The sequence below is a fragment of the Capra hircus genome (assembly GCF_001704415.2).
Source record: "Capra hircus breed San Clemente chromosome X unlocalized genomic scaffold, ASM170441v1, whole genome shotgun sequence".
Classification (NCBI taxonomy): Eukaryota; Metazoa; Chordata; class Mammalia; order Artiodactyla; family Bovidae; genus Capra; species Capra hircus.
In genome coordinates, this window is record NW_017189516.1 from 56,317,626 (window position 1) to 56,342,427 (window position 24,802).

The following is a 24,802-nucleotide window of genomic DNA, read 5'->3' on the forward strand; positions in this document are numbered from 1 at the left end:
TTCTCCTCGCTTTTAGCTGCAGTTCCATAGGAGGCATATGGCAGGAATAGCCATTTCGCCTGATCTCTAAGTCACAGCCTAACTGGAGACTGATTCTGAAAGAACTCCCCACAATGAACCCTTGCTGGGGTCTTGCGCTTGTTCCTTGTAGCCCAGACCAGAAATCTGATAATCCGAGCACATTTTCTATGGATGGTAACAGATTCGCCACATACTCAGTGTGCGCCTATGACACATGATCTAATATGTCTTAAGATCCCATTTCTTCACCAAAGGAAACGTTGAGGAAAGGTCAGGAGGCCATAGAGAACCAGGAGAGGTGAGAGGGCATCTCAGGCCCTCAGGAAGAGGGTCTCAGGAGAGGACCAAGGGTACAGGGTGCAGAGAGCTGGGACCCCCTCCCTCTGTCACCTGCAGGAGACCAGAAGACCCACTCAAAGAGTCACAGAGGCTCTGTTTTCTCCTACCCCAAGGGTGATTAGCCCCTTAAACATCTGGCAGGCAAAAATCACATCTTTTCTTCCATCCCCAAGTTGAACCTGGGAAGATGGAGGAGGGGGAGGCAAAGTGGAACATCTTGATTGTGCTTTAATCTTTATCTCAGCCTCTCCAAGACCCAGCAGCTCTTCCTTGTGAGTCTTCCTTGAGGGCTGCAAAAGGTCCCCCAGCCCCACCTCGGTTGCCCCCAGGGTTGGCCCTGAGGGCCCCTGCCTTTAGGGTGCTATGCTTTTCATTCCCGTCTGACTTGCCATCTGCCCTTCTTTCAGCCTGTCGACTCAGCACGGCTGATCACGTGTAGGCACCGAGAAGACCATTTAGAGTCACATTCAAGGTTCTGAGTGATCTTTAGTCTTTGGGGGCATTTGTAGTCTTAAGGGATGTGCATTTAAGTTCATTTTTTTTCCTAATTAAATGATGAACTGTCCAACTATATAGGAAAATTATTTTTTGTTAATTTCCTGTTGCTTCTTGCTACATTGGGTTACATTCTATATTTTCTTACTACTCAAGGTCACCTGACCCCCATCCCTCACCAAATAGTAAATAAACGTCCAAATAAAACAGTGTGATAGGAGAATGGAAATCAATCATCTCCCTCTACCCTCTGGTACAGCTGCTGCTGCTGCTGCTGCTGCTGCTGCTGTGAAGTCGCTTCAGTTGTGTCCAACTCTGTGTGACCCCATAGACTGAAGCCCACCAGGCTCCACCGTCCCTGGGATTCTCCAGGCAAGAACACTGGAGTGGATTGCCATTTCCTTCTCCAATGCAGGAAAGTGAAAACTGAAAGTGAAGTTGCTCAGTCGTGTCCAACTCTTAGCGACCCCATGGACTGCAGCCCACCAGTCTCCTCCGTCCATGGGATTTTCCAGGCAAGAGTACTGGAGTGGGGTGCCATTGCCTTCTCCACCTCTAGTACAGATGCAGAGCCAAATGCGGGCTCCCTTACCTGCCTAAAAAAATAAAGGAAGACATTGCGACCAACACTTCATTCCTTTTGGCACCACAAAATCTTGGAATGCCTTCTTCCTAAAGCTGCCTTCTGGGACCCCTCAGCCTCTCCAGGGGAAAAGGTAGAGATAGCAAAGATAACATCAACAACAATGTCAAATAGCTACCATTTATTGAGCCTCCAGTGCTAAGTGTTTTACTAATATTCCCTCCTTTAATCCCTACAACAACTATATGAGGTAGGGACCATGATAATACCCATTTTATCAATATACATGGGGTATGTCTGGAAGTACGTTCTCAGGAGCTCAGAAGGTGTAGAACTAAACACCCACTGGAAACAAGTGCTTTACTTGAATATATATCTATATATCTGTCTATAAGTAATATATAACATTCATGTGGTAACAGCTAAATTGAATAGTAGGGCTTGATGAAAAACAGTATTGCATGGCCTTGCTCCAAGTTGTTGTTCAGTTGCTCAGTCATGTCCAGCTCTTTGCGACCCCACGGACTGCAGCACACCAGCCTGCTCTGTCCTTCACTGTCTCCCAGAGTTTGTTGAGTCGATGATGCCATCCAACCATCTCGTCCTCTGTCACCTTGCTTTCATCATCTCTCATCATCTTGCTCCAAGAGATAATCTCTATTAACTCTTTCTTGCTTGAGTTGTTAAAGATGCTTCCAGAATCTAGACACAGGGAGGTGAGACAGTTTGGATGTTGGTGTGGGCACTTGGGGCTGTCACCATGAGGGGGAGGGGGCACTATTGGCATTGAGTGGGTCCAGGATGGGCCTCGGACAATGTCCCCATTTCTTGATTGATTTGCTAATGTCCTCTGGACATTTACGTAGATTAAAAATATGCTTCTAATTATCAGTAACTAAGAAATAAGTCCATCTGACATATAAACACAAGATATTTGGGGGTGGTTTTCAGAAACACAGATGTTTTTCAGGACTGCAATTGCCATGTCAGTTGAGGGAAAAACATGCTTCGTCTCATTTAAAACCTTACCAAGTTGTTCACCATTTTGGAACATCAGGGCACTAATGGCAGGACCACCCTTGGTATTTGAATGACCAACACACTACATCTCAGCAGGGTTAGCGTCTTAGCTGTCCCAGTCATGGTGATTCTGCAGCTCAGTTGCCCATCAGATGACTTCATTCCATCTTCCAGTGCCTGAATATTTACACATTGAGAAAATACAATTCATTTAAAATTACTTCTTTACATTGCAGTTGAGGTGTTATATTGATATTTTGTTTCATTTGGATTTCATTCGTGGAGTGCCAAAGGGACAGTATACATGTTTGTTTATAAGCGACGTCAGATCTGATGGGCTTGAAACAAATGGCTCCGATCTTGATAATATGCTTAATTCTCTCTTTCTTGATTTATCAACTTTTGACAATATCTGCTGATTCCTTGACATGAATGATGAGGCTCTACGTCATCCCCCCTCACAAAGCTCTATTTGTTTTTTCATCAGAGTTTGACTGTATCTTCTGATTCCTGCTTGAGCAGCTGAGGACATCAGTAGTGCTGTCTTTTCATTCATATTCTCCCATGTTCCCCTGTGTATCAGCTATGTTTTCACTGGCAGAGTCAAACACTATCAAAGTTTACTAATATTTTCATTTATGTTCTGCAAACAGAACTTAGTCTTTTTTCTTTTTTTTTTGCTTTGTCATAAGGTGACTATAAAAATCGAAAACCAATTCTGATCTGGGCAGACAAAATGTGTCCTTATAGTTTATAATTAGTTGTACTCCAGGATGACGCAATGAAGGTCAGTAAGATCTCAAATTGTATAAAATCCATTGGAAATAAGGTTTCATTAATGGCCTAAAATTAAATTATTAGGAGAGTATCTCTACTGTGGAATAAGGTACAACTATATACTCCTCCTTGCCCCCCCCCCCATTATGAAAGTAATCTTGCTCTTTGTAGAAATCTAGGAAAACACAAAAGGGTATAAAAAAAACAAACTGAAAACTCCATTAACCCTTAGAGATAAACCCTGTCAATATTTTGGTATACATTAATATATTGATATATTAGTAAGTGTAGGGCCACTGCTAAAACTAATAAGCCCCTGAACACAGTGTTCAGCAGTTTCTTTCTGGCTCACATCAAAGTCAGTTCCAGGCTGTCAGTGTGTTGGGTAGGAGTGAGCCTCTGCTCCACAGAGTCATTCAGTCACCCAGGCTGGCAGGGGCAATTCCATCTTCAACATGTGGTTTCATAAGGCATGCTGGGTGTCAATGTCACATTCCAGCTGAGAGGAGGGGAAAGCGCTGAGAAGCACATGATGTGCTGGAGAATCTGTCCGTGATGCCTGGAAGTGGTGGACGTCACTTCTGACCTCATTGGCTAGAACTCAACATGTAGTCCCACCTAACTGCTAAGAAGTCTGGGAAATGTGGTTCAGCTGTGTGGCCAGGTAGCCGAGAGGTGTTTGGTCTACCGTAGTGTATTTTCTCTCAGCTTTTCCCAGTACATATATATGTGTATGACTAGGGTTATATTGTACATTTAGCTTTTTACTCTGCTTTAAAAATAACAACAACAAAAAAATCTCTGAGCACTTTCCCACCTAATTCTTTGCAAACATGGCTGTGTGTTATCTAGTCATATAGAGCAGGGTTTCTCAACCTCAGCACTGATTTTTTGGAAATCTGTATTGGAGTACAGTTGATTTACAATGTTGTGTTAGTTTCAGGTGTATAGCACAGTGATTCAGTTATACATACATCCACTCTTTTTTAGATTCTCTTCCCATAGAGGTCATTACAGATTATTGAGTAGCATTCCCCGTGCTGTACAGTAGGTTCTTATTGGTTATCTATTTTATACACAGTATTGTGTATATATCACTGTTTTTTGACATTTGGGGCTGGATCTTTCTTTCATGCGGTGAGGCCTGTCCTGAGCACTGTAGGATGTTAGCAGCCTCCCTGGCCTCCATCAACTAGATGCCAGTAGCACCTTCTCTCCAGCTGTGACAACTAAAACTGTCTGCACGTGTTGCCAGATGTCTCTTGGGGGACAAAGTCATCCACAGCTGAGAACCACGGGGCTAGATCAACAGTAATTTATGCAACCACGTCCCTTTTATCAAACAGTTGTTGCTTCCTTTATTGTTTTTATTGTTTGACGTGCTATTACATCTTGCTCTGTGCTAAATATCTTTTTACATTAATTTCGACTGAAACAGTCATGAGTTACTTAGGAGAGAGAGTCCCAGAAGCAGATTATTAGGCCAGAGGCTATGAATAGTTTTAAGTCTCTCGATACATCCTGCCAAATATCTTTCCAGAAAGGATCTACCAGTTTACTCTTCCACTGGCAACACAGTCTTGCTTTATTTTTAAAGGTTTTAGTTATATGAGAAAAATAGTTTATTATTTTAAAAGAGCATTTCTTAGACTAATAGTCAAATGCGCATATTAGCTATCTTGTACACCCTGTCAGTAGTAGCCTTGCTAATTTCCCAACTGCTGTTTTGTTTTTCTTAAGGGCTTTAGGGACAATTGCTTGTTGAAATCAGTCCATGACATTTCCAGAGTGAGCAAAAGTTTCTATTAAAATGTGGCTTTCCTTTGACATTGTGTACACAATGGCTATAACTTGGTTTTTAATCACAGCATCCCATTGTGGCTGGCTCCAATATTTGGACAGCTGTTATTTCTTTTCTTTGGTTAAAAAAAAAAATCCAAGACTTCTAGGGAATGACAGAAAGTGAACCAAAGGGTTTACTTTTCATCTCAGTGCATACAGCCTTAGAGTTCTTGCTTCCAGAGTGGCTGAATGAGGTCATATCTTGCCAAAATACTATCTCAGACTGTGTGCCCAAGTCCCATTTTGTTGTGTTCCTTGTCTCCTAGGAGCCTCCCAAGATGTAGGAATTAATCAGATCAAATGCTCTTCCCTAAATCAAGACTTAAACCAACTGCTTGTCGCCTTTATCCCTTTGCAGGGGATCCCAGTTATTGTCAACTGCAGTTGGATTCCTGCATGCACGTGCTTTCAGGACTGGTTGAAATGGATTACTTTCCTGTAACAGGACAAAAAGTTAAACCTATGAGCTCCCTGCCATTTTATTACTGCATGAAGATTGGTTAGGCATGACTGTTCCCATGGGACTGTGTAAATGAGCCCGTGATTTGCCTAGCACAAATCTCTGTCCTTTTGGGCAAAATATTATTAGGCTTTCTAGAGCTTTGCCTTGATAAAATCTTTCCTAATCCAATAAATTCAATAGATGAAATGTTTGTTTCCTCCACTCTTTCTCAGTCCTAAAGCCTCTTTCTTCAGGCTTAAATGTCCCTTAAGTGGACTATCTACTGTTACTGTTTATGTAACCCTCCGTTCAAGTAACACGATGTATTTTCAAAACAATGAAAAAACACAACATAAACTATCAGGGGGAAAGGTTAGGCTCAGAAATGTCTCACAAAGCATTAGCCAGGGGAAAACTGCAGGGATCTCAGAGCTTTGCTAATACCTTTGGAGACAGGAGAATTCTTCTCTTAAGGAGACAGAAGGAATTTAAGATCTGGACACTGTTAAACCATTAATTCCCTTACAAGCTCAAGCAGGAGGCCTGAGTACCGGGAAAGGCCGTGTCTGGGGAGGGTGGGCAAAGCCTTCTGGAGCCTTCCAGGGTGGGCTTCCAGGGATCGGGCGGCTTATGGAAACCCCCAAATAGGTCACTACTCAGATGGGAGAGTGCCATCTGTGCCCTTCTAAGTCATTTGTCTTCAACAAGTAAGTCAGTGTGGCAACCTTGGCCGCACATTGGAACCAGCTGAGGAGATTTTGAGGCATGGAGGCCTCGGTCCCACCCGCTGAGGCCCAGAAGAAATTGAGTTTCAAAAGCTCGCCAGGTGATTCTAATGTGCAATCAGGGTGGAGACCCACGGAACGAACTACCTCCGGCCGCCCCCACGTGAGCCAAAGGTTCCAGGACTCTGGGCTGGGGCGAGGCCGCCAAACACTGGGGCCTCGAGCAGCCTCTCGGGCCTCAGTTTCTTTATCTGCACAATGGGTGACGGCTAGGACTGCCGGGGCCCCTCCGGCTGGAAGAGTTCTCTTCTGGGACGCAGATCTGCGCCTCCGAGATCCTCTAAGCCCGCTTCCCTCGGTCCCCATTCCCCTCGCTGGCTTTTCCGGTTTCCTCGCCCCTCGGAGCTCGCCCTGGGGGTCCCAGAGGAAGCTGCGCGCTTCGCCGCCACCCCGGCGCGCGCGCTGCCCGGTTGGGGCCCCGGCTGCGGGCGCACAAAGCCCCCGGCGCTGACGTCAGGGGCCCCTCTCGGCGCGGCCGGCCCCCAGTGCAGGCGGAGCCGCGCCGCGCTCCCACCCCGGCCGGGAGTGATCACCAGCCGCCAGCCCCGCAGCCCAACGCCGCCCGCCCGCCCGCGCACGTGCCCGCCGGACCTGCAAACTTGTGCCGCCGGCTGTGTCCGTCCCCCGGGAGCCCGAGCGCCCGCAGCCCGCACCTCCCGCCCGTCTCCAGCCATGGGTAAGCCGACGCGCTGGCCCCTCGCCCCGGCCACAGCCTCGCGCCCCCGCCCCCGCTCAGGTGGGGCCTCCTGGGGGCACCTCCCCGACCCGGGCCGGTTTTGGGGAGGCTGGAGGTGGGAGGGGCGCGGCGCAGGTGTCCCGAACGCCCAGGTGCGCGTCCCCGCCCCATCCCGGGGGCGTCCCCACTCCGGCTGCGGCCCCCGCCCCGGGCGTGCGACTCGCCGGAGGGGACGGGAGGGACCCCCCGAGGGGAGCCGAGGGGGCGGACGGAGCGTCCCGGGCTGCGGGCTCCTGCTGTAATTTTCAGGGGGTGAGAGACAGTTGCTCCTGGTCCTTTCCCCGGGACGCTCTCCAGTCGCCCGAGCTCCCGGCTGCGAGTCTGATTCGGTCCCACCCTGCCGGAGTCTTGTTCGCCTTAAGCCCACCTGAAATCAACACCCAGTTCCCCAAGCCTGGGGTCTTCCGTGAGCTCGTTTGGGAACCGTGAGCCTTGAAACCAGGAAGGTGGAAGGGAAGAGGGACAGGACGGGACGGAGGGCGAGGCTCTTTGTCCCCCATTTCCACTATCAGAAGGCGAACCTGGTGCGCAGGTGGAGCCGATGTGCCCCGCGGGGTCCGAGGCAGTTGGGGAATCGACTAGTCGGGGTGAAAAAAAGCCAAGCTCTGGAGATTACAAAATCTCGCACCTGGCCCGGGGCGGAGAGCAGGAGGCTGTTGTGTGTTGTGTCTGTCACCTCCTGACACCTCCGAAATCCTGCAACATGTTTTACACAGGGACGCTGTATCTCTCGGAAAACTCGTTAAAGAGTGCGGTGGAAATCAACCTCGTTCCGCTGCACCCTCGAAAAATGTGCCTGGGAAGGGGTTTCCCCTGCCTGCTCTGTTATCCTTCTCTCGTGGCTGACAGGCTCCAGCCGCAAAAGCCACAAAGACTGTCACAGGAGCCCCTCGGAATCCGCATTCCGATGAGGGAGTCAGTGAATTTAACCATTGCGGCCCCTGGGGAGAGCTTGGGCATTCCCTACCGGGCCCCAGCCCCGGCCCCCGGCCCCATCCGGCAGTCCTTGTGCTGTTGGTGGCGTGGGTGGTAATTTTGTACCGAGCAAACGTTTGGTGAGGGTTTGTAAGGAGGGCACATGATTTTACGTTTAAAAGGAAGCTCAAAGAATTTTAGAGTTAAATCTTTTTTTTTTCCTTTTTCTTTTTTTGATTTGTTTTATAAATTTACTAGGTGATCAAAATCTGAAAGGAAATAAGGCCCGTGAATCCACCAGGACAATTTCTTGCCAAAAAGTTAGGGGTGAGCTAGGATAAGATCTTTCTACAAAAGGGCAGAATTGCATGACCTGTATCTCACGTTCCTACTTGTTGTTCATTTGCTCAGTCGTGTCCAACTCTTTGTGACCCCATGGATTGCAGCACACCAGGCTTCCCTATCCCAATTCACCATCTGCCAGAGTTGGCTCAAACTCATGTTCACTGAGTGGGTGATGCTATCCACCCATCTCATCTTCTGTCGTCCCCTTCTCCTGCCCTCAATGTTTCCCAACATCAAAGGTTCCTGCTCATCATGTCCTGTGACTGTCAATATTTCAGTAATGCTTGGCTCAAAGACGTTGAAGTTGCACAAAGTGCCGGCTTGAGGAAGGCATTAACTAATTTTCCTGAAATAAAGTTATTTCTTTTCTTTTCTTTCTTTCTTTTTTTTTTTTTTTTTGATCCTAGGCATTCGGATTTGTTCCAGTTAGAAATTGAGCGTCGAATTACCACTTGGGGACCTTCTTGGGAATGGCTTTCACAATGCCCAGGGCCTAATTGGGGGCGGGCTTTATTTTTAGGTAGGTGTGGAAGTTCCCGGAGATTCTCATGAAGCAAATGCCCAAACCAGAGGCCTGTTCTCAAGGAAGTACTTTGTGTCTTGGACAATTGTTGCTTCTACACTTCAATTGCCAATTTATGTTAATTTGTGCATACCTCACTGGTTCTGGCAGTTTCCTTGGTTTTAGTTTTTAGCTTTTACATTAAAAAAGAAAAAAAAAAGTTCCCCTCAGGCCAGAAAGGAAACATACTGATTTCCTTTGGTAGATTCTTAGTAAATACACCACAAGGCCGTGAACTGGTTTTATTTTTCCAGATGTATTTAATTACTGAACGTACCCCAATGAATGTTTTAATTGAAGTGATTTAATGCTGGGAAAACTCTGACCACTTGTCCATTGGCTGGAACTTTGATTCTTATATAAGTCATTTCCTTAATGTGGTATCAGTTCATTTACTGGTAAACTGGGTGAGGTTTGTGGAAATAAAAGTTCCTCTGGACTCAAATTTTAAGGTATTCAGAATCTTTACGTTGACAAAATAATGAGCAATGTGCGTACAGCTTTATCTTTCAGTGCATCTTAAAAGAAAGCATGCTTTTCAAAAATTGTTGAGCCAATTGACTTTTTTAATGGCTTTGTTGATAGAATTCACATACCATGTAATGCACACATTTAAGTGCACAAAATCAGTGAGTTTTAGTATATTCAAAGTTGTACAACCACCACCACTAGCTAACATTGTCATCACCCCAAAAAGAAACCCTGTACCCATTAGAAATACCTCCCCAGGCTCCTAGCAAACACTGATCTACTTTCTGTCTCTCTAGATTTGCCTATTCTGAACATTTCATGTAAATGCATTGAGCCCATTGATGTTTGACGTGTGTTTGACTGTTCAGTACCTTGGATTCTTTTGCACAATGGGAAGATGTCATGATGTACTGTTTGTATGTAGTACACCACCTAAATGAGGCAACTGGAATTGTTTCACTGGCTGAAGAGTTCCACATTTGGCCATTGTGCATGTGTATACTCTCTTTTACTCTCATCTCATTCTCTCATTCAGTGTAACTCTGGTTTTCTCTGATAGCAACTCAGGTTGCCTAATAGAATTTCGAACCTGTTACTTTCTTTATAGACCCTAAGACATGGCAACTAAATGGATTCCCTGCAATAATCTCTTACAAGGCTTTTGTGGACTATCCACCCAGAGTGAATATGGATCATGTATCCAGAGAGAGGGCTTCCCAGGTGGTGCTAGTGATAAAGACTCTGCCTGCAATGCAGGAGACGCGGGTTCGATCCCTGTGTCGGGAAGATCCCCGGGAGGAGAAAATGGCAACTCACTCCAGTATTTTTGCCTGGAGGATCCCATGGACTGAGGAGACTGGTGGGTTACAGTCCCTGGGGTTGCAAAGAGTCAGACACAACTGAAGTGACTTATCATGCACACATCCGAGAAGTGCCAGTTTTGTTTCATTAGTTGCTTGTAATTTTAAATGAAAATTATATGTGAAATGATCAGATATAGCAAAACAATGAAGTAGTTGTTTAGATCTGTTTTAGTGATAAGGAAGTTTTTATGAGGATTATGAATTTAAACACAGTCAATCATTTCACTAAACAGCATTAAAAACATGAGTTGAGAGCTGATCTTTAATGTGCACGAAGGTCATCTGGTGATCTTGTTCAAAATGTTGATTATGATTCTCTAGGTCTGGGTGGGGTCTGAGTTTCTGCATTTCTAGCAAGCTCTTGGTGGTACTGGAGCTGGTAGTCCCCAAGGCCAGCAAATAGAGCAAGTCTGAGGCCGGGATGCCTGCCTCAGGAATTCCACGAACTCGCCATGTGAGCTTGGGTAAATCATTTTCATTTCTTAAGTTCAGTTTACTATACAGTAAAAGGATTCGATAAAATCATTTCTTTGGGCCCTTACAGATCTAAAAGGATATACTTTCTTGGTTTTCTGTTTTTAAAACTTCTTGTTTTATGTTGGAGTATAGCCAATTAGGGCTTCCCTGGTGGCTCAGAGGTTAAAGCGTCTGCCTGCAATGCGGGAGACCTGGGTTCGATCCCTGGGTCAGGAAGATCCCCTGGAGAAGGAAATGGCAACACACTCCAGTATTCTTGCCTGGGAAATCCCATGGACAGGGGAGCCTGGTGGCCTACAGTCCACGGGGTCTCAAAGAGTCTGACATGCCTGAGTGACTTCACTTTCACTTTCATAGCCAATTAACAATATTGTGATAGTTTCAGGTGGACAGCAAAGGGACTCAGGTATACATATACATGTATCCATTCTCCCCACAACTGCCCTCTCAAAGGATGTAAATTAGAAAAAAGAAATAAGAGGGTCACATTAGGCTTGACAAACGTGACAGAACAGCTTCCTAATTGTTTAAACACCACGTGTTTTCTTGAAGCCGGCATCACAGGCATCATTGGTCGTTGCATTGAATGCTGGGATCTTGATGTGCCCACCAACAGGACACCCAGCCATCCCCAAAGACACTAGTAGGAAGCCGTAGTGTTCACCCACTTGAGGGCTTCCAGCTTTAGCTTCTCCTGCCCTCTTGTCTTTAGAGCTGGCCTTGTCAGAGAGCCTCTCTTGATTCTACATGCAGGGCCCAGGCCACCTTCAGAGGCCAGAGTCAGAAGGAAGCATGGATGCCAAGGACCCACACATGTAACATTTGCTTCTGGCAGTTTGCTCAGGAATTCAGATGCAGCTGGAGATGAAGAATGCTACCCTGAAGATCAGCTGGGCAGGAAATAGTCCCAGGATGGTTCGCTTCCCTCTGTCTGAGTCTAAAGACCTAGGAACAGCCCACCCTCCGGTCTGGGAGAGAGTGCCCTTCAAGTCTTGGGGAAATTTTGCATAAAACTCTAGTCCAATAGCACAGAGTGCTGTTTGTGACAAACAGGAAGTAATTAATTATTGAGTATCTTTTTGCTCTAGCAGAACCTCTAGCCCAAACCACTTGACCCTTCCAAGGGGTTCTTAGAGGACATCCTTATTGGCTGCATCCGGGGTCAAGTAGTTGATGGTTTATTGAAAATGCCGAAGGGGTGAATCACTGTCAGTAACCATCTTACACATTTTGTTTAACTTTAAACATGAATTCACCAGTATTTTGTTGTAAAGTCAAGGTCTTTGAGTGTGAACCCTGATTGAAATTCTTGAAGACGTCCATGTATATAAATCACAGCCAGAATTCAATGGCTTTTGATTTCCAGTTTGATCCTTTTAAAGTAGAGTGAGAACCAATCTGTGTGCAGATTCCTTGTAAATCAACAATCCCACTCCTCTTAAACCTTTAAAATTTTCTAGCCCCTACTTACTCTGGCAACTGTTTTTCGAAGTGACTCATCTCTTAAGACTTTCCAAAGCCAATCAACTTGGTTTTCAAAGAAATAAAAACTATTTTTGGAACTCATTTTATTAGCTTGTGTAACACCTAATTAAATGTCATAATTCTAGTAACAAGTACAGCTGGCATAAACAGACTTGAGAATATAACAGACTTCTGAGGTACACAATTCAACTGGTGGGAGAAGCAGTATATACATAGATGTCTTGGAGAATAGCCTAGAAACCAAGTTCTGTGGGCAATGCCCAGTATTATTTACAAAAAGAATAGAGAATATTGGGTAATTGGGTGGATCCACTAGGTGAACATTGGTAAGAGGGCTCCTACTATATCTTTAAGCCAATATTATCCATTTAACATTTTAACATGATTTTTCTGGTTCCCATTAGCTGGCTTGTTAGTGTTTATGTCTTTTCTGTTCAAATGTCAAATTTTTCAAGAACAAAGATTGCTTTACTCATTGTTTTATCCCAGTGTTCATTCAAATAATTGACATAGGTACTCCACAAGTATTTGTTAAAAGGATAAGGGTTTTATCATATAAAATCAATTTTATTAAGGCCTGTCTGCATTATAAGAGTATAGATTTCAAGGCGTATAAAATTATATTTATATATGACAAACTGATAAAGTAGAACAAATTAACTAGGGCAAATGACATTAATTATTATTCTTTAATAACATTAATACATTGAGCACAGATTTGCCCAGAATAACAGAATTTCAGAGCTTGAAGCTACTTTCGAAGTAAATTGATTGCTATAGGCATATACAGACACAAAAACAATTTAAAGAACAATGTTCTTTAAACATTAAAAGTAATGTTTCATTACTTTTTTTTTTTGCCTTTAGCCTTTTCTTTTGATGTTATAAAATATTTTCCTCTCTGGTGAAAAGTACTTCCTTCTTGTCAGATTTTTGAAGTGTACAAAATTTTTGGAGTGAAAGTTTGTTTCAGTGTAATTCATTATTGCCCTGAGGATTAAAAGGTAACAATGGTCTTGAGCTTCCACTCTCCACTTTTGTAACTGGGTTAATGAATACCTACTGCTGTGCCATGCAACAGGCATGTGCCCGTTTCTAAGTGTTTGAGTTCCGGTTACATGGCCTTCACCGTGAAGGCTTTCAGGGAATATAAGACAGCTGCTCATGCAACAAGCGTTCACCGAGTCCTGTTAGATGAGCCAGGTACTGTACTAAATCTTGAAGCAAAAATAAACAAGACCCAGTGCTGTCCTCAGATCACCACAGTTATTTCAGAGATGCAGATAAATAGTTAGAATAGAAGTACAAGATCCTGTTGAATAATTTCCTCTGTCTCAGGGAGAAGAAAGGGTGGAGTGATATTTCTTAAGGGGATTTCCTGGGGAGGAGGTTTTCCTTGATCTGAGTCTTGAAGGATGAGCAGGATGACAGGAATCAGTGACTGCGGGGGGCGGGGACATCTTATACATAAAGTGTACAGAAAGTAACCTGCTTTAAGTGATTACACATGGACACACATAGCTGAATCTTGCAAGAATATTTTTGATCTTGTCTATTGCCTCCTCTCTTTCTAAAGATAAAGCAGAGAAGGAAGGAAGTGTGAGCCTTTTGGGGGAAGGAAAGGGTCTCTTTGGTGTGACTCCAGAGGGGTTAGGCATCAAAATGAAACCCACTTCTTATCTATTTATACATTTGATTATTTTGAAAGTGTTATTATTTCTTCCTTACATATTTGAAAGAATTCACCAGTAAAGCTATTTGGGTCGCGAGTTCTCCTTGTGGAAATGTTTTAAATTATGAATTATGTCTCTTTAACAGAGAGAGTACTATGCAGATTTCCTGTTTCTCTTTGTTTCAGGTTTGATAAGCTGTGTTTTTCAAGGACTTTTTTGTCTTATCTAAGTTATTAACATTATTGACATAAAGTCATTCATACTATTTTTGTATTATCTATCTAATTCTATTGTCTATAAGATCTGTAGTGATGTTCCTGCATTCATTCCTAGTAATGTAGGTAATTTAAGTATATCTGTTTATTTTTCTTGATCAATCTTGGGCATTTATTTTAAAATTTATTTTAGTAGGTTGATGCTTACATCTGATAACTACATCTGATAGATAAGCTGATCACTTAATTAAAAAGGAGTACATTTTTTAGTAATCAGAAAATAGAATTTTAATGTCTAGAGGTAGAAGTTGCTTCCCTGATGGCTCAGACGGTAAAGAATCTGCCTGCAATGAGGAAGAATCAAACCTGGGTTGGAAAGATCCCTGGGAGGAGGGCATGGCAACCCGCTCCAGTATTCTTGCCTGGAGAATCCCATGGACAGAGGAGCCTGGTGGTCTACAGTCTATTGGATCGAGAAGAATCAGACACAGCTCAGCAGCTAAGCACAGCACAGAAGTTGCTTACTTGGTTAGAAACAGAATCTGCCAAAGGAAAAAGTATTAAACCTGATCTTTTGAATTTTACTCGTAATGGCTCTATAACTTGGGTATTTGAACTTGGTTTGCCAAGATCTGTTGTAAATGATCTTGCATTAGAGTTATTGCTTAGTATCTGCTTGTGTATTCATTTTCTGTAGGACTGTTGAATTCTGCTTTCCTCTTCAGAGCAACTGGAGACAGACACTGAAACAAAAGAAGTCTTTCCTTCCCTTTCAAGTGTACTTTTAGGTCAGGGTTTCTCGGGCTCAGCACTTTTTGACATTTGGGGCTGGATGATTCTTTGTTGTGTGGAGACCATTCTGTGCACTGTGGGTTGTTTAGCAGCAACCCTGGCTTCTACATGCCAATAACATTACCCTACTTGTGACAACCAAAAATGTCTCCAGAAATTGCCAAGTAAGAACTACTGGGAGACAGAGTAATCCCATGTTGAGAACCACTGCTTTTGAGTAAGAGGGATTGAAAGCCTTTTGTGTTTCCCAATATTATAAAATCTGAATAATGGCATGATTTGAGACTTGGTTGAGCACACCTACAGGATCGAAAAATCTCTGGTTAAAACTGTTATCCTTCCAAAAGGGATACTTGACTTTTCTAGCTAAGGAAAGTTTTAAACCTTTTTTCAGCGTCATCAGAGAACCTGGAGATACAGTGGGGAGCGTTGCACACCATGTAATTCACTCTTCGTTTCGAGTAAAATGGTACCTAAACCATCTTAACAGTGAGAGCAAACCCCAAGTGTCTGGCTTTCCTTGGTAAATTGTTCTGATCTTCAGGATGCTTTATTTCTGAAAGAACTGAATCTATATGAAGTTCATTCTGCTTACCAAAGTTGTTTTCATCGTCCTTTGTTCTCTTCATTAAGTAGAGAGACCTCAAGGATCTAGTCCCATTTCTTAACATCCTTAATTACCTTGATGGCCTTTCCAAAGTTAGAATTCATCCCCTTAGCTGTAATCAAATATACCCAGATTAAGCCTTAAAGGCAACCTCCTGCACACTCTGTTTCATCCTTAGGGTCTGTAGTAATGACTTCATTACATTTTCCCTGTGGGTTTGAGAAATGTAGAAGTTGTAAGAGAGGGGACTGATTCTCCCTTCCTGCTCACAGAGATCCTTTTTGAACAGCCATTGGTCTCCCTGCCCACTCGTCATCCTTCGCTTCCTCCCTCTGATGGAGAGCTTAAATTGGTGTTCTCCAAGAGATCTGAGCACACTTGCAAAATAGTTCCAGTATAAAAAGAGCAGGAGCCTTGGAAGTGAAAGTCAGAAGGAGCCTGTAAAATCTGCCATTTTGTGTGTGTATCAGGTCACCCTTTTAGGACTGCAGTGTTTCACGACTCACTGAAAAGATTGTTTAAATGGAGGATTTTCAAGTGGCAGCTTCAATTCAGGCATCTGTTCCTTCACACAAGGAGCAAAGAATGGAGATGTAATTAACAAAGAAATTCACACCCTTAGGATAACCTTATTTGATGCAGCCCTCTATTTTGTATTTTCCTTTTAGTTTTCTCCTGTGGCATATTCTGACAATAACCATGATTAAGTAAAGCAGAATTCAGAACATTAAAGAGATGAATTTTTATTCCACAAATTACTGTCATGTTGCAAAGCCACTGTCCTGGATTACCAAAAACTGTTTTGAACTCTATTATATAATGATAGTTTGTCACAGGTATTTTTAGATGTTTTGTGAGAGGTACAAATATTATATAATCACTTTAAAATTTGATATTGAAGTATAGCATACACGTAGAAAGTGGGCAGATGTTAAGCCTACAGCTCGATAAATTTTTGCAAACTTAACCAGTATATAGATTAAGAAGCAGAAAATTACCAGCCGCTCAGAAATCCCCTGCAAGCTCCCTTTTAGGCAGCCCTGACCAAGGGTAATCATTCCTAATTTCTGCCAACATAGTTTGGCCAGTTTGTGCACTTCATATAAATGGAATCATAGAGGATGAACTCTTAGGTCTGCAAGCTTTTGATCAACATGAATAACATTATGTTAAAACTCAGTAATATTTTCTGTCTGGAAATAGACGTGCTTCTAAATCATTATGGTTAAAAGCATTTATTAAATGCCTTCATGTGTAGAGCTATGCTAAGGAGTGCATCAGCCACTGGTTCCTACCCTCTGTTTTAAGTAGAAAACATTGACATAGCAGGTGTATGAAGGACTTTGAAAATAATTGGTGGGAGGTGAGATGGGTAACTGAAAAACATGCACACAGTGGAAGGGATTATAAAGATAAGGTAACCCCACTATCCACCTTGGAAATGGAAAGATAGGTCAGGAGGATTTGAGAATAAAGAGGAAGTTGTTGATGCTGTGTATTCAGGATATAATCAGTAAGAATGTTTTCTGGCTTCAGAGTATAAGGATGTAACAGATGTTAAGACCTCCTCCCAATTAGTTGCCTGAAGAAGATAGAATTTTAGGAATTGTTTCAATTAACAGTAGTTAGAGAACTGATGGCCAAATGGGTGTTCCAAGCAATATGCAGGTTTAGAAAAAAGTTTGAAGGCCTGGGATGATTTCCGGTTATCTTCCTGAAAATTCTTAGATGTAAAACGGTTTTTGCTAAATTAACTTTTCTTCTTGCGGTGTTGGGACTTAGACAGTAAGCTGCCTTCGTTCCTTCAATGAGGTATTTTGTCATCTGGCTGACTGAAGTGATGGTATAGTTGTTACCAAACCAAACTTGGATCCCTTTTCTTGTGTGCAGTAAAGCCAATCTATTGATACCAAGTTGTGGTGAAGGAAAAGTGCAGCATTTATTGCTGGCGACAAGAAAGGAATCTGGGTCACTGGTGCTCACAAGACCCAAAGTCCCCAATGGCTTTTAGCAAGGCATTTTCAGAGGCCAGGTGAGGGAGGGGCATCCCACGGTGTGTGATCAGCTTGTGCTCAGTTCTCAGATTAGTTCTCAGATTAGTGAGGTAACAGGGCGGTGTCACAGGAGTTAATATTATCAGTCTTTAGGCTCCAGGAGGAGCCTGTAAGACAGCTTAGGAAATGTGCATCAGATACAGTGATCTAAGTACCTCAGAGAGGAGCTAAAGCAGAGAATATGGGGAAAGGGGTCTGTCCAGGTAATGCCCCATGGGGTCCTCCTGGGTCTCATAGTCTGCAGAATGAATGCTTTGTCATCACATGGAGCTGCCTTTCAACTGTATAGTGTCACCACTGTCCCCCAAGTCATGGTATCAATTTATATTGTCACCAGGAGCATCGGAACATTCTCGTTTCTCCAAATCTTCTCCAGCATTTGGTGTTCTGTTTTAAATTTTTTTCAAGAATCTCATAGGTATGAAGTATTTCATTGTTTTTTTTTATATTGAATTTCCCTAGAAAGGTTGAAACTTTGGGGTAGGTTATTGGCCATTTGGCTTTTCTCTTTCATTTATATACTTATTTTGTTCTATTGATTTGTAGCAATTCTTTATACATTCTGGATACTAACCCTTAATTAAATGTATTGTCAATATCATCATGCTTTTTGTGGCTTATCTTTTAACTTTGAGCACATTTTGTGTTGTGCTGAACATTTTTTATTATAATAAAGCCCTAATTATGAGTCTTTTCCTTTATTCTTCTGTGATTTGTGCCTTTTAGCCTTGTTCTAAAATTGTTCCTATCTCCAAGGTCATGCAGATGTTCTTCAATATTCTCTTTTAAAATGTGCTTTTCAAGGACCTATTGAAAAGCACAGGGAACTATAATATACTCAGTATTTTATAATAACCTGTAAGGGTAGAGAATCTGAAAAAGAGCACACACACACACATACACACACACACAACTGAATCACTGAAACTAACACAACTTTGTAAATCAACTACACTTCAATTTAAAAAACAATTGTGTTTCATAAAAAGTATGGTTTTCAGTTTTCAGTCTTTATTAGAATTTTAGTTTTGGGGGTATAGTATGAAGTAGAAACCTATATTTTGCATTTCCTATATAGAAACCACTGCATTCTTAATATTTCCTCCTTTCCCGACTGATTTTTATATAATCTCATGCATTACATTTCTCTGCTGTACCTGTGCACACATCTCTGGCCTCGGTTTGGTTCTCTTGGTCTATTTTGCCATCCGTCTGCTAAGACTGCACTGTCATAATTAGTATATATTTAAAGTAAGCCGGGATATCTCCTAGATGTGTTCTCCTCTTATTCTTCTTTCAAAGTGTCTGAGATGTCCACTTCACTGTTTGCTGTTTTTGCAATCAGCCGTTGATGTTCTACCAACTTCCCTGTTAGGATTTTGAGTGGGATTACAGTGAGTTTATAGAAGAATTTCCACCATAGGCACTGTGTTCACTGTATTGCACCTTCCATTTATATCCATGGTGTATGTTTTCACTCAATCAGATCTTCTCTTTCATTCCCCAATAATTTTGCACACCTTTAAAAAACTAGTGAAGGTCCCTCATAGAGTGAGAAAGTAAATCTACTGGAGTCAAAACTAATTCCACGGATGTCATGGTTTCCTTCCACAGACCTGCAACGAATTGCAGCTGAATGTACAAAAAGTTCAGATTAATACACAGGCTGTAGGGAAAGCTGATTTTGAGTTACCACCTACCAGCCTGGTCATAAGAAGTGAAGTGAGGTATTCTTACTTCAACCGACCCTAGACATATTCTAATAAGAAAATATAACCCTCAGTCTGTTAAAAATGTGGATTTCTTTGAAAAGAAAAATATGGCCATATTTGCTGCATCATTACATTCAGGATGCAAACTCTCTGCGGAAAGAGAGAAAGAAAGGAAGCCAGTCTTCAGTCAGAGTGCGCAGCCATGCAACCAGGGTAACCCTAGAGTGGTGGAAACCCGCCTCTTCCATGTTTGGCTGTGTCACTCATAAAAATGACCTTTTCTTGGTTGATTCAACATTACCTGGTTTCCCAAAGCGGTTTAGAAGAAAACTTTACCTGGGGTGTTTTTATATACTGCTCACCCCGCTGAGAGGAGGCCAGCGTCTGACCGGACTGTGAGCTTGATTTATTCTGGAAAGCAATTTGTTCAGCTGTCAAATGACATCATGTGTGTGGCTGTTGCCCATCACTTCACAGAAATATTCTTAGTCCTCCATGTGGACTCGGACTTTTATTTATTTATTTGATGGCAACAGAAATCACACATGTAACATCTCCTAGAACACATCTTTGGAAATGCAGTTTTTAATAGAGCACGATTACCCCCTCACTGTTGATGATGGTGATGCTGCTGCTGGCTAGAATGGAACTGGACTGCTGGACAATTTCCTGCCGTCCCAGGACGCCATCCCTCACCCCTCGACATATGGACTTCCATATATTTAGATTTGAATAACCCAGAAAGGCCCGTCATCAGAATCCGTTCTTAAAATTCACTTTTTTTTTTTTGGTTACATTTCTTTGTCTTGGAGTGGTCGCTCATTGTAGAAACTCATTTAAAATGGAAGTCTAATAGAAAACACACTTGTGCTTACGAAAAGGGAGAAGGGGCGAGGAAAGGATAAATTAGGAGTTTGGGATTAGCAGATACTAATTACTACATATAAAGTAAATAGTGAGCCCTACTGTATGGCACACAGAACTATATTTGGTATCCTGTAAGAAACCATAATGGAAAAGAATATTATAAAAAATAATGTGTATTTATGTATATAATTGAATCACCTTGCTGTACAGCAGAAATTAGCACAACATTGTAAGTCAACTATAGTTCAGTTATTTAAGAATTGAAGTCTAAGTTTAAATATGAAAGTTAAGTTCTTTTTACTTCTTACCATCATATTTTTGCCCTTGGAGATTTGAGCAAAAATGGTGGTATTTCTGCTTTGTGATTCAATTTCTGTTTTCCTCAGCCTAACACAACGATGAGTGAGATTTCATTTAAAAGAAAAAGAAAACTGACCAAAATAGCTATGTCCCAGCGTGCGTTATTGACTGAAAACTTCTGCTTGGTTGGAGGCTTAAGAGGTGGGACGAGCCACCTGGGCAGGCTCTTGGCCCATGTGCTCATTGGTGATGTTGGCAAAGTCAGGCACTGCTTCTTTCCAGGACTCATGGGAAACGGTGGCCTCACAATTCTATCAGAAGTGACCATGAGTTCTTTTTTGTTTGGAGTTTGTTGAACCACTGATTTTCCATTCAAATTGACTTTTAGCCCCCAGGGGACGGTTGGCAATGTCTGGAGACATTTTTGGTTGTTAGCTGGGGTGAGGGGGAAGGTGCTACTGGTATCCAGTGGGTAGAGGGCAGGGCTGCTGCTAAATATCTTATGAACCCAGAGCCCCCCTTCCCCAAACACAGTCTTATGGTTCTCACCTCAAGAGTGCCAAAGGTGGGAAACACTACTTAGACTAAACTTTGTGTGTGGGTGTTAATTTCTGCTATACAGCAAAGTGGTTCAGTTATGCAAAATATATAACCTTCTTGTTTTCTTTTCACTTATGGTTTATCACCCAATATTAAATATAGTTCCCTGTGCTATACAGTAGAACTGTTGTTTAGCCATCCTATATATATGTAATAGTCTGCATCTCCTCATCCCAAACTCCCAGTCCTTCTCTCTCCCACCCGCCTCACCCTCTTGGCAACCACAGTCTGTTTTCTATGTTTGTGATTCTATTTTGTGGTTAAGTTCATTGTGCCTTGTTTTAGAGTCCACGTATCTTATGGTATTTGTCTTTCTCTTTCTGACTGACTTCAATCAGTATGATAACCTCTAATTGCATCCATCTTAGTGTAAATGGCATTATTTTGTTCTCTTTTATGGCTGAGTGAAAGTGAAGTCGCTCAGTTGTGTCCGACTCTTTGCAACCCCATAGACTGTAGTCTACCAGGCTACTCTGTCCATGGGATTTTCCAGGCAATAGTATTGGAGTGGATTGCCATTTCCTTCTCCAGGGGATCTTCCCAACCCAGGGCTTGAACCCCGGTCTCCCGCATTGCAGACAGATGCTATACCGTCTGAGACACCAGGGAAGTATATGCCTTTGTGTATATGCACCACTGGAGAAGGCACTGGGGGAAGCCTGATGGTCTGCCGTCTATGGGGTCGCACAGAGTCGAACACGACTGAAGTGACTTAGCAGCAGCAGCAGCATATGCACCACATCTTCTTTATCCATTGCATCTGTTGGACATTGAGGTTGTTTCCATGTCTTGACTATTGTGAACAGTGCTGCTGTGAACATAGGGATGCATGCACCTTTTTGAATTGTAGATTTGTCCAGATATATGCCCAGGAATGGGATTGCTGGATCATGTGGTAGTTCCATTTGTACTTTTTTTATTTGAGGCGCCTCCATACTGTTCTCCGTAGTGGCTGTACCAGTTTATATTCCCACCAATAGTGCAGGAGTGTTCCCTTTTCTCCACATGCTCTCTGGCATTTATTATTTGTAGACTTTGTGATGATGGCCGTTCTGACTTGTGTGAGGTGATAACCTCATTGTAGTTTTGATTTGCTTTTCTCTAATAGCTAGTGATGTTGGGCATATTTGCATGTGCCTTTTGGCCATCTGTATATCTTCTTTGGAGAAATGTCTTTAGGTCTTCTGCCCATGTTTCGATTGGCTTCTCTGTTTTGTTGCTGTTGTTATTGAGTTGTAGACTTAACTTTTGAATTCATGAAAGGCAGTCTTTGCCAACCTTTAAAACACAGAACCCGTGGTAAGGTTTAGAATTTGGCCTGAAATAGAGCAAGGGATTCTAGACACCAGATAAAGGGATCCAGGCATAGAAGAAGCTGCTGAGTTAAGAAGATGCCTTTTTGAAGGGGAGCCTTCAGGACAAGCCTCTCTCTGATGCTGGCAAACCTAGTCCTGGTTGCCACTAGTTACTGGTGCCGATCTGAACCTACTTGTTGAATCCAGTTGCAATCCATTGAACTCTTACCTTGCACAAGACCTTCTTTATGATAAGAAAAAAATCAGACTATGATAGTGTATATGATCTAAAACCAAATCATAATCAGCTTCAGAACATTCTTTTTGCCTGAGAAATTTCATTTATTATTTCGGCCTCTAGGAAAAATTGCCAATAGTCCTATAACAAAAGAAGAGAGCACAGAATATTGTAGTGAAGCAATTATTTTTTTATTCACCATTTAGTTTCAAGAAATAGGTTTAACCTTATTATTTTCTCCTAAGAGCTGGTAATGGATAGTACAGTAGGTGGGTTAAGTATCATATTTTCTCCATTTTTTTCCCAACCTTGGTGAAGATACTAAGTTGAGGCACATAAAACAGACAATATTTGTCCATTTGGGGGCATACAGTATGGTATTTTCATATAGTTCAGTCTAATCCAGCATAGTTGCCCAGCTAGCTAAAAAGAAGGTAGTGGCCTAAATATTCCTTCCCAAGGGCCTTTCCCAACCTGAAATTGCCATGAGAAAAAAGAAATGCCTATTCATTTTTTTCTCTGAAGCTTTGCAGATGTAATTGAAACCTCATTCTGATGTGTCTTCAATGGACTCTGACTTTAAACCTGGGGTTTCCCTAAACCTGGGGTTTCCCTCATAGATATTTAAAAACCTAAGAATGCTGCCCTTCAGCAGCTTTTCTGGCAAAGCAAAGAATTGTCCCCCAGTTTATCTACTGCTAAAGGTGGATTTGGGTGTTGTATTCTCTTTAGGTATGTGATACACCTGTCTGGATAATTGTTAAGCAGGAACTGTGGGAAGCTCTTAAGTTTGGTCTTTTTTTTCTTTTTCCACTTGAATTTAGCGAATGCTTCTCGGTGGTTTAATTTTGGTGCAGAAAATTAATGATAGCTTATATTTGTAGAGATGTTTGTCCTCCATACTTTTAGTTGAAATTGATAAAAGTGTGGCCATTTCCAGGTAAGTGTCAAGGTTTTACATCCATACAGCTGAGTTATTCCTGCTGCTAAGTCACTTCAGTCGTGTCTGACTCTGTGCGACCCCATAGATGGCAGACCATCAGGCTCCCCCATCCCTGGGATTCTCCAGGCAAGAATACTGGAGTGGGTTGCCATTTCCTTCTCCAATGCATGAAAGTGAAAAGTGAGAGTGAAGTGCTAAATGTATTTATATCTCTATGTTAGTGTGAATTTGCAATCTGTGCACCTTTGACATCTTCGTGAGAAAAATCCAACATAATTTCACAGGTTGTTGGAAAGTCTTATTCTCTTGTAATTTTACCCTGCTTAGCATTGCTGAACATTGTTGTTGTTCAGTTGCTAAGTCATGTCTGACTCTGTGACCCCATGGACTGTAGCACGCCAGGCTTCCCTGTCCTTCACCATCTTCCAGAGCTTGCTCAAACTCATGTCCATTGAGTGATGCCATCTAACCATCTCATCCTCTGTCATCTCCTTAAATGAAATAAATATAAAATTGCTCTTTGAGGATGAAATTAAGACTGGGGAAACCCCTATCTTAGTTTCCTAGCATTAAGAATTTATCCTACTATGAAACAGCAAGTCATCAGAATCCTGTTTATTTTAGCACTTACCCTGATGCTTGGAAGCAGGCGTTTTATCTTGAAAATGCTATCCAACAAAAACCGTAGAGCCACATATTGGCCCAATCAAAAAACTCTCTGCTTCTAGTTGTGATCCATTGGCAGCCATGGATCCCAGCCCATTTGCCTGACCCTTCTTTGCACTGTCCACAATACTGGTGTGCTGTTGTTATTTGAAATCTCTGTGATAAAAGGTCTGGCTTCTCTTGACCCTTCCCCAGCTGAGGAAAGTTTGGGGGGCTTCCCCAAAGAGGTAAACGAAGGGTGTTGAGAAGTTAAGAAAGGACGTGACCACGAAGGTAAGATGTGCCCCACTGTAACTCATGTGCCCAGGTAACTGGGAGATGTCTATGCTTCCATCCCCAGGAAGAAGTGTGTTTGTATGTTACAGAGAAGGGCTACCGTTTGGTCATTGTCACAGTTAGCTGCCACCCGGCCTGGGAAGAAAGGACAGGCTCTGAACATCCATGGTAGTTCTTTGCTCTGATGTGGCTTTTTGTTGATCTCATCAGAGGCATCCTGGGAGACTTGGCTTCTTTGACGAGCCAGCTTCCCAGTTTTCACTGTGTACTTTCATCGCCCAAATGTGACTGTAAATGAAAGAGCTATGGTGGTGAGTAAGAGGGCCCTTAACCTTGAGGAGGAGCCTGCATTCTGGTGGGAGAGATGTACCTGTGAGCAGAGAAATTATGATAAGATGAAAATAAA

The 24,802-nt window shown here is 42.6% G+C and overlaps 1 protein-coding gene across 1 annotated transcript in view; it reads left to right on the forward strand.

The window, feature by feature from the left end:
• The first annotated feature begins 6,459 nt into the window (after nucleotides 1–6,459).
• The window catches only part of GPM6B (glycoprotein M6B), a 159,819-nt gene continuing 141,476 nt past the window's right edge, over nucleotides 6,460–24,802 (forward strand). Inside the window, exon 1 of the mRNA XM_018043892.1 lies at nucleotides 6,460–6,980. Coding sequence (XP_017899381.1) covers nucleotides 6,977–6,980 — 4 coding nt within the window. The 5' untranslated portion in view covers nucleotides 6,460–6,976. The remainder of the gene's footprint in view (nucleotides 6,981–24,802) is intronic.